The 14,300-nt window shown below is 45.1% G+C and overlaps 1 protein-coding gene across 2 annotated transcripts in view; it reads right to left on the reverse strand.

The window, feature by feature from the left end:
• Positions 1 to 14,300, reverse strand: part of rnf128b (ring finger protein 128b) — a 182,854-nt gene that overhangs the window by 54,080 nt on the left and 114,474 nt on the right. For both annotated transcript variants that reach the window (XM_086001738.1, XM_086001731.1), the window contains exon 2: positions 6,969 to 7,216. In XM_086001738.1, coding sequence (XP_085857864.1) covers positions 6,969 to 7,216 — 248 coding nt within the window. The remainder of the gene's footprint in view (positions 1 to 6,968; positions 7,217 to 14,300) is intronic.

A 14,300-nucleotide genomic window follows, 5' to 3' on the forward strand; every position in this document is an offset into this window, starting at 1 on the left:
CAGCTGTGCTGACTCCTCCTGGGAAGAGATCGCCTCACCGCCAAACAGAGCAAAAACAATCTCCATCACTTGGCAGCAAATTTACATTCAGTTCACTGAATGCGAAGCCCTGGTGGACGAAAAGGCCGGTTTGAAAATGAAACAGATAGGAGAAAAGGTGGTAATAGATTTCGAGTTTAAAAAGGGATGTTCCCTCACTCCAGCGTAGAAATCATTCATGAAGCGATGCATTTTACTTCACAACAAAAGTGCTACTCAGAATGCAGATATAGCCATTCTTCTTACAGAAAAAAAACAAACAAACATTCTCAACAAACAAGACAGCCAGCACCCATAATTATTACTTGCTAAATTAGTACTTTCGTTTCCATGGCATTAACTCAACTTAAACCACCAACTACCTTGTTGTTTGGAATATGAACCAATGACCACTGGTCATCAAACATCATTTTATTCAGGTTGCAAAAAATCTACCGCTTCTCCCCCCCTCTCCCCGCCCCCCAAACCATATCAAAAATCAAAACACAAAATCTTCGCAGCAATTCTTGGGCAGCTCCATTAAGAACGGGAGGAGGCGGCCAGTCAGCCCCTCTAGCCTGCTCCGCCATTCAGTTAGATCATGGCTGATCTCTCTACCTCAATTACTCCGCAGGTGCCATCTCCCGCCCCTATATTCTGATCCAGCCAGGGACAGATGAAAGGGAAGGGAAATTGAGATCATGCCACCTAGGTGGCACGCACAGAGCATTTTGGTTATTTAACTTAAAACCAAAGCGGTGACTGACAGCAAGATGTGATCCAGTGTCATAGTCACTTTTTTTGGACACTAAAGGGAATCAAGGGATATGGGGATAGGGTAGGCAAGTGGAGTTGAGGTAGAAGATCAGCCATGATCTTACTGAATGGCGGAGCAGGCTCGAGGGGCTGTATGGCCTTCTCCTGCTCCCATTTCTTAGGTTCCTATAGCCCACTGAATTACTGCCAAGGCAGGTAGCTTAGATCTAGGAAATTCCATAACTGAGTGATTATAACCATCAAAGGGTATTAGTTGCAGTTGAGCCAGCCAGCTGTGAACCAGTGGTTCATGGGGATAAATCACCTGAAGTGGGCACATAAAATCTTCCAAAACAGTAAAATGTTAACGGAGAAGTTTTTTTGGGGGATTGTTCAGTCTGCAATAGAACGTCATCCATCACATTCATTGCAATTCAGTTAGACAGTCCTGGAGTGCATAATCCACTTGAATCAGATTGTAATGTAATTGACATGGCCCCTCAACCTCTAAACATCTTCAGATCATCGTCCTCAAAACAAACAAAAAAAAGAGCTTCACATCAGCCACGTCCAGCAGAAAATGAAGGGAGAGCATGAATGGAGCATCCCTGCCGATTGCTGAAACTGTAGCAGGAGGCATCACAAATCTCCCATTTTCTCCAAGAAGTTTAGACAATAAAGAAAAAATTGCCTTTAGCCACTTAAGTTGAAATGCTTGTGTGGCAAAAGTAACATGCGAGTTGAAGTTTTGTGCATCAGTGAGTTGAGCTGCTCTGTTCATTCATTAGAAGTAGGGCAACACTCAACCACTCCTGTGAACACAACAAAAATGTTTCTCTAGTTCCCAACTGGGAGGGGAAAGAGAGACGATCTTGCATTCCATCGGGAACTACAGATGAATCAATCATTTTGTCTCGGTGGCACAAAAGCCCAGCCAACAGGTTGCAGTCAACCTCTATACAAGACTGAGCTACACTGGAGACAGAAGTCAAAGAACTGTTCATCATGTAGTCAGTAGTATGGCCAGCGTAAAGTAAAAATGTACCTTTTATACTGGTACAGACACAAGATGCTTTACACACACATTCCCAACACATGGGATCGAGCCAGGACTGGCACATCAAGTAACAATAATCCACGATATTCAAATTACAAATGCCTAGGAAAGCTACATCTATCCAACCTTATAAGGGATCATAGAAATTTACAGCACAGGAGGCGGCCATTCGGCCCATCTTGTCCGTGCCGTCTGCCAAAGAGCTTTCCAGCCTAATCCCACTGTCCAGCTCTTGGTCCGTAGCCCTGTAGGTTACGGCACTTCAAGTGCATATCCAAGTACTTTTTAAATGTGATGAGGGTCCCTGCCTCGACCACCCTTTCAGGCAGTGAGTTCCAGGCCCCCACCACCCTCTGGGTGAAAACATTCTCCTCAACTCCCCTCTAAACCCCCGACTTTAAATCTGTGCCCCCTGGTTATTGGCCTCTCCAAGGGAACTAGGTCCTTCCTATCCACTCTAATCTAGGCCCCTCATAATTTTATACACCTCAATCAGGTCTCCCCTCAGCCTCCTCTGATCCAAAGAAACCAACCCCAGCCTGTCCAATCTTTCCTCATAGCTAAAACTCCCCAGCCCAGGCAACATCCTCGGAAATCTCCTTTGCACCCCCTCTGTTTATTTAGCTTCCTCTTAACTTTATCTATACTATTTGCCTCAACCACTCCCTGTGGCAGCGAGTTCCACATTCTCACCACTCTCTGGGTAAATGGGTTTGGTGTACAAACCAGGGAGGTGTTAGCAGTATTCATCATTCTGCTTCCCAAAGGAAGAAGTGTCACTGGGGTGTCTGCCCCAGCCGGTGGAACTGCAGGGGGGAGGGGGAGGAAGAAGCACCTTGCTGTTATGTTATGGGGCTAACCATTCTGGCTGAAGATGCCTCAAAAATTCAAAGATTCCACATTCCCTACTGTTGTCAGGCAACAGGCATTTGAAGCAGAGTTGTTTTTTTTTTTGGAAAGGTTACCGTTTAGATTTTTAGTAACTTTACATGAATGGCATGAATGTTTATTGATCAACTTATGCGCACATATTTGCGATGATTACTGGATGACTGTACTGGCGTCTCCACAAGTTGTCTTCGAATCAAAGACAGCATAATTTCTGATCTTAAAACACAGTGTTGTAGCCAAAACATGTGCCCAGTTTACATCACAAACTTTGACGCTGGTATGAAGCAGTACAGGCGCGGCTCTGGAATAAGGAGGTTGCATAAATCACCTCAACAAAATGTACACCACAAAATGTAAGAAAAATTCCTTGCAAGCGTGTGGGTTCCATGCCAGTGTGTGTTGGCGTCCTCTTGGTACAATACTTGCATACCTCACTTTTCAGACATGTGCTGGCTTCAAGATTTTTTGTTAGTGACCCCAAAAACCCAGCTGCAACATAGGGCTGGATTTTACCAACCTGGGCAGGTCCGTGGCGGGCAACGTCAGTGGCGGGTCCCCGGCCTCACCGCCAGCTCCAGCCTGCTGTCCAAAATGAATTTCCCCCGATTGGGGCATTTGCCGGCCAATTGAAGGAAGCGGGTCTGATGATGGTTTCCTTAAAGGGACCGTGCACAAATTGATTTTTGACAGTTGTGCTGTCAGTGTTCTACAGCATTGAGGTGCTGCAAACGCTGACAAGCACTGCACAAAGGTGCACGGCTGCACCCAGGTTCTCCCATGACTCCCTCCATATAGTTATGGATGGAGTCACAGCATGCAGGGAGCTTCTCTTCCCATGGGCAGAAGAGACCTCCCCAGGTGACCAACGTAGCCTGGTTGCACATTGCACAGGAGGACACAAGCAGTGATGTCATCAGGAGGACCAGGCTGCAGTGGCGCATACCTTTCAATGATCTCAGTAGATCACGAAACGTTAGTGCAAAGCCACACTCAACCTCATCCTGCTGTGCCACTCATCACATCCCCCAACACTCTGCCTTCCCTACCCTACTCCCACACATCCTTACTCACACCAAACTTACCTTGCACCTCCACCCATCCCTCTCTATCTACATTATCACGTCCCCATCTCACTAGCCACCCCCTCTCACTCATCCTCATCCTAGGCCAATCATACCAACTAACAACACACAAGGGTGGGCACTTGGGTGCTTTATGCCATGTTCATGTAAAGTTTCTGTTACTGTGCTGTCAAACATTGAAACCTTTATTTTGAATACTTTGCATTCTTGGGACAGATTTGTGTGCACCTTTGGAAGTGGCTTAGAGAGTTGCAGTGAATGGCGAGATATAACGGTACCCCCCACAATGGTGATGAGTGTGAAAGGATTGGCTTGGGATTGTAGGGATGCTTGATGGTGTTGGTGTGGGGTGGTGCCAACCTGGCGCATCATGTGGCAGCCAGGGTGTACAGCGTCAAGTTAAGTAAATCTGGCCATGGTGAGGCCATCCCTGGCCTCCCGGGCAGCAATGTGGTCAGGTGCTGATGCCCTGTGCAGCATCAGTTGATTGTGGAGAAGGTTGGTCTTGTTGTTAGTGCTGCTGGTGTGCCTGGTGCTGCTCGTGTTGGGGCTAATCGTGGTGGGATTCTGAGGACCAAGGCGAGATAGTTTCAAGGGCACAGATGCTGATGGAATAGATGGCAGCTGAACTTGAGATGACAGAAGCAATCGGTCAATGGTGAGAGAGGTTGTTCCAATGAGGTGACACTGGATAGAGAGTTTGCTCCAAACACTTGCAACCTGCATAAAGCTCAATCTGTCTTCCAAATGCAGTAAGCAACAGCTTCTGAGCTTGGAAAGTGAACAACTGTGAGATGGGAGCTTTTATAGCACATTTGCAGCTATCAAGTAATGAGATGATTCGATGGCTATTCAACTCCCGCCCTGCTTCCTGACGTGATCCCCGAACAGCGTGGACCCTGTGGGTGACCTGGTAAACTCTGAAGGGGAGCGCAAAATAGTTCTTAATCCTCTGTTAACAAGGTTATAATGACTTTAATTGCCTCTCCCGCCGGTGAGTGTCGGGTGTGCTCAGCGTTGACAGACTTGACATTTGGGAAAGGCGCGTGGCGGCGGGTTGACTGCGGGGTCCCGACCCGCTGTCAAGAAAAGAAATACATTTTCCCACCCAACCTGCCACCGATCGTGCTTGTTGACCCCCCAGAAAATTCCCCCCATAGTGTCCCTGGCAGTGCCCACTTTGTTTGAAATTGTCTAAGCTAGACCATTCCCAAGTGGTGGTCTCTCACAAATTTTACTACATGCTACCTCAATATACAGGAAACTCTGGTTTATCCGGAGGTTGTATGTCCGGAAACCTAGATCTACCGGCAGAAATCAGGAGCCGTTTTGTTAGGGTTTTTTTTCTTCTCGTGGTTTTGTTTTCAACAGTCTGGCTCTGGAAAGTCTCTCTGAAGCTGTTGCTAAGCTACAGAGACGCTTCCAAGGTACGGGCCGACTGTTTACAAGCTGTTGCTAAGCAACAGTGTTTGTTGTCAGATACGGAGATGAAAACCTCCGTATGCTTCAACATTAACTTTGTATGTCCGGCAGTTTTGATAGATCGGCAACAGCTCGGTCCCGTCGGTGCCGGATATAACAACGTTTCCTGTAAATGCCAGCTTCATCACCTTTTAAGTCACTTCCATGAGTAGCAGTAGTACGGGACACAAGCCTTCAGTAAACCCAAATAGATCAGCTTGACTGTCTGTAAGAGACGTAACAACTGTAACCTTCCATCTGGCTTTAGGAACACAGGAACAGGAGTTGGCCATTCAGCCACTTGAGCCTGTTCCACCATTCAAATGAGATCATGGCTGATCTGCACCTCAAAGCCATTTACCCACCTGGGTTCCGTAACCCTTAAAATCAATCTCAGTTTTGATATTTTCGATTCACCGTCAGGTTCAACAGCTTTTTGGGGGGGGCAGGGGGGGGTGGGTGGAGAGCGTTCCAGATTTCCACCACCCTTTGTGTGAAGAAGTGCTTCCTAACATCACCCCTGAACAGCCTGGTGCTAATTTTAAGGTTATGGCCCCTTTGTTCTGGACTCCCCCCACCAGAGGAAATAGTTTCTCTCTATCTACCAAAAATGTTTTACTTTGTCTTCTACTGTTGACTTAAAATAATGAATTTGGCATATGCACTGTGGGTCCACTTGACCTGAAACCACCCAGTATGATCACACAGAGCCCTTCACTACAAATACCCCTCCTGCAACGCACGTGGACAGTTTGGATGTCCTCACATGAGCCAAACATAGTAGTGCGCCAGTGTAAAACCACTGTAGATATCTCAACGGCTCTTGCAGAGGCAATGGTCATCACAAGATGAGTTACAGTTGACTAGTATGTACACCAAACTGAAGCCCCTCACATTTCAAGTTTGTATGTCGAGGGAATCTTCTCAAGTGGATTATCTCCCAGCCAGTGCACTCTCCCAAGTGCAACAACACGGACATGGACCTCAAGGTGTCGTCTGAAGTCAAAGGCAGTTAAAAACAAAGACATAATCAAATCCAAATGACTTAATATGCCAGATTTTTAAAGAATTAACGAAAGCACATCACTTAATCTGCAAGAATGCATTCTCCCAACTGCTGTCACTAATGTATCCTATTACAATTGCTCTGTAAAGTGACTGCAAAGATTGTCAAGCAAAGTTTAATACAGTTCCTGTAACATCAGGCTGCGCTATTTTTGATCACCGGTTTAATTAAAAGAATTAAGTATTGAAAATGGTAATATATACTGAGAAATATTAAAGCGATAGTATAAATGGAACTGGCGACTTATCTAAATTACTCAACCCTTGCTCAAGCTTATGAACCCCTTTGATTAGATTACAGCCTTGCAATTCACTTCCCAACCATTCTTCTGTGTTTAATGTCATCTTGCTCTGCTTACCCAGAACTGTAGCTTGGAAACGACAGTGAACAATGTGATCTTATAAATGTTGTATGCATTTATATCCAGCGCCTATTTTAACAGAGCCGCTAACCCATTTAAAATAAAGGTTTGGTGTTAAGATATTGCAGAGAGAAATTTGATGCGAAGCGCATTAAATATGATAAAGTCATGTCCAGGCTTTTTAAAAGAAAAAAACTTCATAGATTTGATAGCAAGATGACGACTTGCCCGGCAGTGCATCCCAATGCCCGTTAAGTACAGAACCGAGTAACGTACCTGTTTTCTAGTCTGAGTCCTTGCGATCCGCAATCTTCTTGCAGAGTAGAAGATGAAATAACCCACCGTAGCAGCAGTGACGACAAAAAAGGAAACCGAGACAAAGAAGATGGAGTACTGGCTCATCCACGGTCCGTGCTGCTTCCCAACTTCAATCACCATGGAAACCGCAACACCATCCTTCACCAGTTTGGAAATGTCACTTCCTTTGATGTTGCCAATCATTACTGCAACCACATTGCCAGTCCCTGTGAAACAGAGATACAATAAGCATACTGCACATTTCTAGATTGGACCATTAGCATCGACATATGGAGGATTGCTACAAACTCCAAGGATACATTCTAACATAAGATGAGGCACACAGCAATATTAGGTTCTACAGGAAACTCTCGATTTACCGGCACCTAAATCACCGGAAATCTCGGTTAACCGGCAAAATTCAGGAGTAGGTTCAGGTAAGTTTTACTTCATATTAGTGGCCATTCCTCGATCTGTGGCTGTGCAATCGGGGTTGCTGCACATGTTGCTAAGCAACAGGGACGCTTGGTCTGTGGCCGGGGTTCCTGCACATGTTGCTAAGCAACAGGGACGCTTGGTCTGTGGCCGGGGTTCCTGCACATGTTGCTAAGCAACAGGGAAGCCTGGATTTGTTGCTGTGTACGGAGCTCTCGTACCTTTTAACTATACCTCTCTGTAATCCGGACTTTTTGATAAACCGGCACCACGCCGGTCCCGTCGGTACCGGATAAAAAAAAGTTTCTTGTATAATGTCTATATGACAAGGCAACCATGACATACGATAAATACACAAGGGCCTCAAGTGGATTTTATCACATCATGGCTACGAGATACTAACACCTGTAATAAGGTTTTCGGCTGTACAATTCAAATCAATCTTTTTCCCTTTTAGCTGAAGAAAATCAGTTGAACCTTCTTTGCGACATCACTTAGTCATTTGTATTAGTTAGAGAATTAATTTTTCTGTTGTTAGTTTTCTGTGCAAGTAATGTAAAAAAAAAAAAATTCAAAAGCTCCCCATGATCATAACTGGTTGAAAATGGATCATGAGTCAGCACTGGCTAGTTTTGCTGTAGATAACTTGTTAATTATTTCAGGGTAGATCTGGAATGTTTTTAAACCTCCGTTTCAAAAAAGAGATGAAAATTTGATAGCAGTACAGACTCAAGCTAAAAAGATGCTAAGATCTACCAAAATTGCTCACTATTCCAGAATCATTCTGGAATGCAAAGATAAACCCCGGCTTCTATTCTCTACTGCTAACAGTCTTCTTAAACCCCTCTCCCCTGACCTCCGATAACAAGGACGAGGAGCTCATGGACTTCTTTGACTCAGACTGAGATCATCCATTCAGCTGCCTCTGTCACTTCCTTTCCTTCCCCTAGCCCACTGGACCAAACTTCCTCCAAGGTTCCCCCTGAACTCACATCTTTCTCCAGTTTCTCTCCGATTTCCCCTCATGACCTCTGCGCTCATCTTGTCCATGAAACTCACTTCCTGCACCCTCAACCCTATTCCCACCAAACTGCTGACCACCCAACTTCCTTTTCTGGCTCCCATGTTAGCTGACATAGTTAATGGGTTCTCTCCTCAGGTACTGTCCCCCCTCTCCCTCAAGTCTGCTGTTATCACCCCTCTCCTCAAAATACCATCCCTTGACCCCTCTGTCCTTGCAATCTACTGCCCCATCTCCAACCTCCCTTTCCTCTCCAAAGTCCTTGAATGTGTTGTCGCCTCCCAAATCCATGCCCATCATTCGTGCAACTCCATCTTTGAATCCCTCCAATCAGGTTTCCGCCCTTGCCACAATACCGAAACGGCTCTCAAAGTCACAAATGACATCCTTTGTGACTGTGACAAAGGTAAACTATCCTTCCTCATCCTCCTTGATTTGTCTGCAGCCTTTGACACGGTGGATCACTCCATCCTTCTCAAACGCCTCTCCACTGTCGTCCAGCTGGGTGGGACTGCACTCGCCAGGTTCCATTCTTATCTATCCAATCGTAGCCAGAGAATCACATGCAATGGCTTCTCTTCCCGCTCCCGCATCGGTACCTCTGGTGTCCCCCAAGGATCTATCCGTGGCCCCCTCCTATTTCTCATCTACATGCTTCCCCTTGGCGACATCATCCGAAAACACAGCCTCAGTTTCCACATGTACGTGGACAACACCCAGCTCTACCTCACTACCACTTCTCTCGACCCCTCCACGGTCTCTAAATTGTCAGACTGCTTGTCCGACATCCGGTTCTGGATGAGCAGAAATTTTCTCCAATTAAATATTGGAAGACCCAAGCCATTGTTTTTGGTCCCCACCACAAACTCCATTCCCTAGCCATTGACTCCATCCCTCTCCCTTACATCTGTCTGAGGCTAAAACAGCGTTCGCAATCTTGGTGTCATATTTGACCCTGAAATGAGTATCCGACCACATATTCACGGCATAACTAAGACCGCCTATTTCCACTTCCGCAACATCACCTGTCTCCGCCCTTGCCTCAGCTCATCTACTGCTGAAACCCTCATCCATGCCTTTGTTACCTCTAGACTTGACTATTCCAATGCACTCCTGGCTGGCCTCCCACATTCCACCCTACGTAAACTTGAGGTCATCCAAAACTCGGCTGCCCGTGTCCTAACTCGCACCCCTGTGCTCGCTGACTACATTGACACCCGGTTAAACAACGCCTCGATTTCAAAATTCTCATCCTCGTTTTCAAATCCCTCCATGGCCTCGCCCCTCCCTATCTCTGTAATCTCCTCCAGCCCCACCCTGCCCCAAGATATCTGCGCTCCTCTAATTCTGCCCTCTTGAGCACCCCTGATTATAAAATCGCTCAACTATTGGTGGCCGTGCCTTCTGTTGCCTAGGCCCCAAGTTCTGGAATTGCCTCGCTAAACCTCTCCGCCTCATTACCTCTCTTTCCTCCTTTAAGACGCTCCTTAAAACCTACCTCTTTGACCAAGCTTTTGGTCACCTGCCCTAATTTTTCCATGTGGTTCGGTGCCAAATTTTGTTTTAGAACGCTCCGACGAAGCACCTTGGGACGTTTTACTATGTTACAGGCGCTATATAAATACAAGTTGTTGTATGTTTTAGTTGTGTTTGCTGCAACAGGCAGAGAGGTTTCACCGCCACCTCTGGAGTACGCAACAATAACAGGCAGTTAATGCAATGTTACAGCGTTACCCAGTGATTCCAATATACTAAACTCCTAAATAAATAAAAAAACGCACAAATATTTACTTAATTGATGAATCCTATGGATCAGAACTAAATAATGTACGAGTAAAATGTGACGCACAGTCACATATAGGCGGAAAGATTAAAGACCATAAGGAAGAACTGACTGAAACTAAATCCGAGCACAAAGACCTTGCTTGTGAAGGAAACTTCAATCACTGGAAACAATGTGGGGTCAGTTTTTACTGTCAGTTACAGTAAAACAGCTTCCAAGTATCCAATAGTGGCTACGATCAAGGAAATTTTAATCAAGAACCAACACACTGAAAGAACAACAAATGTACAGCCTCTGGCACAATTTCAAGCCAGCCAGTTAACACAAGGGCTTCACTTGCTTAATAGTCAGTTGGTGTTCAGTAATTCCTGTTTGTCCGAGAACCAAATTTAAACCCGAGTGAAATTATTCACTTTGGTCGGAAGAATGGAAAAGCAGAATATTTTTTTTTTTTTTTTTTTTAAAAAGGTGAGAGACGAGTAAATGTTGGTATTCAGAGGGATTTGGGAGGCAGGGTCCTTGTACTTGAATCAGGCAGTTAACATGCAGGTACATTAAGCAGTTAGGAAGGCAAATATTGCCTTTATTGCAAGGGAGTTGGAGCATGGAAATCTTGCTGCAATTATATAGGGCCATGGTGAGGCCACACCTGGGAGTACTGTGCACAGTTCTGGTCTCCTTATCTAAGGAAGGATATATTTGCCATAGAGGGGGTGAAACAAAGGTTCACTAGATTGATTTTTGCTATGAGAGGGCTGTCCTATGACGAGAGATTGAGTAGAATGGGTCTATACTCTCTGGAGTTTAGAAGAATGAGAGGTGAACTCACTGAAACGTATAAAATTCTGAGAGGGCTTGACAGGGTAGATGCTGAGAGGCTGTTTCCCCTGACTGGAGAGTCTAGAATGGGGGGGTCAGAGTCTCAGGATAAGGGGCCAGCCATTTAGGGCTGAGATGAGGAGAAATTTCTTCACCCAGAGCCTTGTGAATCATCAGAATTCTCTATCCCAGAGAGCTGTGGATGCTGATCGATAGATTTTTGGACTCTAGGGATATGGAAATCGAGCGGGAAAGTAGAGTTGAGGTCGAAGATCAGCCATGATCGTATTGAATGGCGGAGCAGGCTCGAAGGGCTGTATGGCCGACTCCTGCTTCTTAAACTAGAGCAGCTGAAATGAATCTGAACTCTTACACACTGTTCCAATGAAGCTCGAGGAACAGCACCTCATCTTTCGATTCGGCACTTTACAGCCTTCTGGACTCAACATCGAGTTCAACAATTTCAGATCATAACCTCGGCCCCTATCATTTTTTTCCCCCTCTCTCACATGGCAGCTGTCTTTCATTCTGCCATCACCATTTACACTTCATCTAGAGCCATCTTTTGTTTCTCAACTTGTCCCATTACCATCTCCATTTGTCTTGCACCATCATCCCTTTTGTTTCTTAATCTCTCCTGCCTTCCATCCTATCACAGACCTTCCCTCTTGTTCTTTCTCCACCCCCCCTTTCCCTGCCCCTACACTTGCTTAAAAACCTGTTCCATCTCCAGCTTTTTCCAGTTCTGTCGAAAGGTTATCGACCTGAAATGTTAACTGTTTCTCTCTCCACAGATGCTGCCTGACCTGCTGAGTATTTCCAGCATTTTCTGTTTGTATTTCAGATTTCCAGCATCCGCAGTATTTTGCTTTTGTATCCAATTCTTTTCCTCATTTTTCAATGTGCAATCAAAGTGGATACATATTTGTAGGAACAAATTGACTTGAAGGCCCTATATTTGGTTGCATATTTAACCAGCAGGTTTTGCTGTCAATGTAGCTTTCCTCCCAAGAGAAATAATGATGATGAATTTTGCATCGCCATCATAAGTCAGTGACTGCTATTGTAACAGATTTTGTAGAGACCTTTGATTGAAATATTCTCTACATAATTGGAAGAGCTCAGCAAGGACATCATGAATCACTGCTATGCACACTGAAATATAAAGTGAAATGCTAGCATGAGTCAAGGGTCGACAACGCATAGACTATTCCTGATGATTTCAAGTCTTTTTCGCACTGAAAAGAAGTGAACTATTCATGATTTGAATGAAGCACCATTTAGTGCTGGAACAATTTGAATTATCAGATAATTTGAATGGAGAGGAGTAAATGGCTGTATTTGCCAGAGTAAATCAGAGAAAATGAAGAGTGATGTATTCAGATGCTTATATGGCAGAAAGGGAGTTGGAGGATACATCGGAGGTGATTGCTAGATCCAAAAGAAAGACTTGCATTTATATAGCGCCTTTCACGGCCTCGGGATGTTTGTTCCAAAGCACTTCACAGCCAATGAAGTACTTTTTGAAGTGTAGTCACTGTTGTAATGTAGGGAACGCGGCAGCCAATTTGCACACAGCAATGTGATAATGACCAGATCATCTGTTTTTTGTTAATGTTGATTGAGGGATAAATATTGGCCAGGACACCGGGGATAACTCCCCTGCTCTTCTTCGAAATAGTGCCATGGGATCTTTTACGCCCACCGGAGAGAGCAGACGGGGCCTCGGTTTAACGTCTCATCCGAAAGACGGCACCTCAGAGTGCAGCTCTGCCTCAGTACTGCACTGAAATGTCAGCCTAGATTTTTGTGCTCAAGTCTCTGGAGTGGGACTTAAACCCAGAACCTTCTGACTGAGGGGCGAGAGAGTGCTACCCACTGGGTTGACAATACTATCCAGGGAATGAAACACCTTTTGACACAAGTCACGAATCACAGACTCAAAGCAATTACAGCATAGAAGAGGACTGTTTGACCCATTGTACTTGTGCTAGAGTTAGCTACCGAACACTTTATAGCTTAGATATAGAGTGAAGAAAAGAACGTGCATTTAGGTATCACGGCATTAGGACATCCTAGAGCGCTTCACAGCCGATGAAGTGCAAAGATCTGATTCATTTTCCCCAGGAGTTTGTCTTTCTCCAATAAAGCACCTGCACTGCGTCAGGGTGATAAATAATAGGTGTGGGAACTAGAAAGTGAGCCCCAATTTTAACCCAATGCTGCCTGGCAGGAACTGGGCGGGTTTGGGTCAGCTGCCCGTTTTACATCCCGTCCGATTTTACTCGCCATTGAAGTCTATAGCAGGTAAAATTGGGCGGGGTGTAAAAATCGGGCATCCAACCAAACTTCATCGGCTATATCAGGACATCCCAAAGCGTTTTATAGGCAAAAGTACTTTATTGGCTATAAAGCTCTTTGGGATGTCCGCTTGGGTCATGAAATGTGCTATCTAAACACAGGTCTTCCTTTTTCTTTATTTAGGAGCGCCACTTTACTCTCATGAGTTTTTCCATCGAGGGATGGTCTGTAAAAGGATATGGAGAATTAATAGCACTCTAACCAGATGACCTCTTGTATTCTGGCTTGTGAGCTTGAAAATTATTTCCTCTGGGAGAATGCACTGATCGGATTTGCCTTTTTATTGGTTTGGTTGGCATAGTTGCAACCCCAAGTAGTGTTGTCAATACTTGGCAGTCGCCAAGCAGCAAGCTTCACCTCAAAACGCTCGGTGTCTTGCTATCAAAAAGGTTCATTTCTCAAAAGAACCACTTGTGCTTTTGATGGTGAAATTCATTTGCTTTTTAAAGACTTGTGATGCTGTTGCACCTTTTCAGTGTCCTTTAGCACAGTTTGCCCAGGATGGACACCGACAACAACTTGCAGTTATACAACGCCCTTAACTGAGGAAGGATGTTCTTGCCATGGAGGGAGTGCAGCGAAGATTCACCAGACTGATACCTGGGATGGCAGGAATGACATATGAGGAGATTGGGTTGATTGGGCTTATATTCGCTAGAGTTTAGAAGAACGAGAGGGGATCTCATTGAAACTTATAAAATTCTAACAGGACTAGACAGACTGGATGCAGGAAGGATGTTCCTGATGGGGTCACAGTCTAAGGATAAGGGGTAAGCCATTTAGGACTGAGATGGGGAGGAATTTCTTCACCCAGAGAGTGGTGAACCTGTGGAATTCTCTACCACAGAAGGCAGTGGAGGCCAATTCATTAAATATATTCAAGAAGGAGTTA

The sequence above is a fragment of the Somniosus microcephalus genome, chromosome 1 (genome assembly GCF_052327205.1).
Source record: "Somniosus microcephalus isolate GS21.2 chromosome 1, FLI_Smic_1.0, whole genome shotgun sequence".
In the NCBI taxonomy this organism is placed as follows: Eukaryota; Metazoa; Chordata; class Chondrichthyes; order Squaliformes; family Somniosidae; genus Somniosus; species Somniosus microcephalus.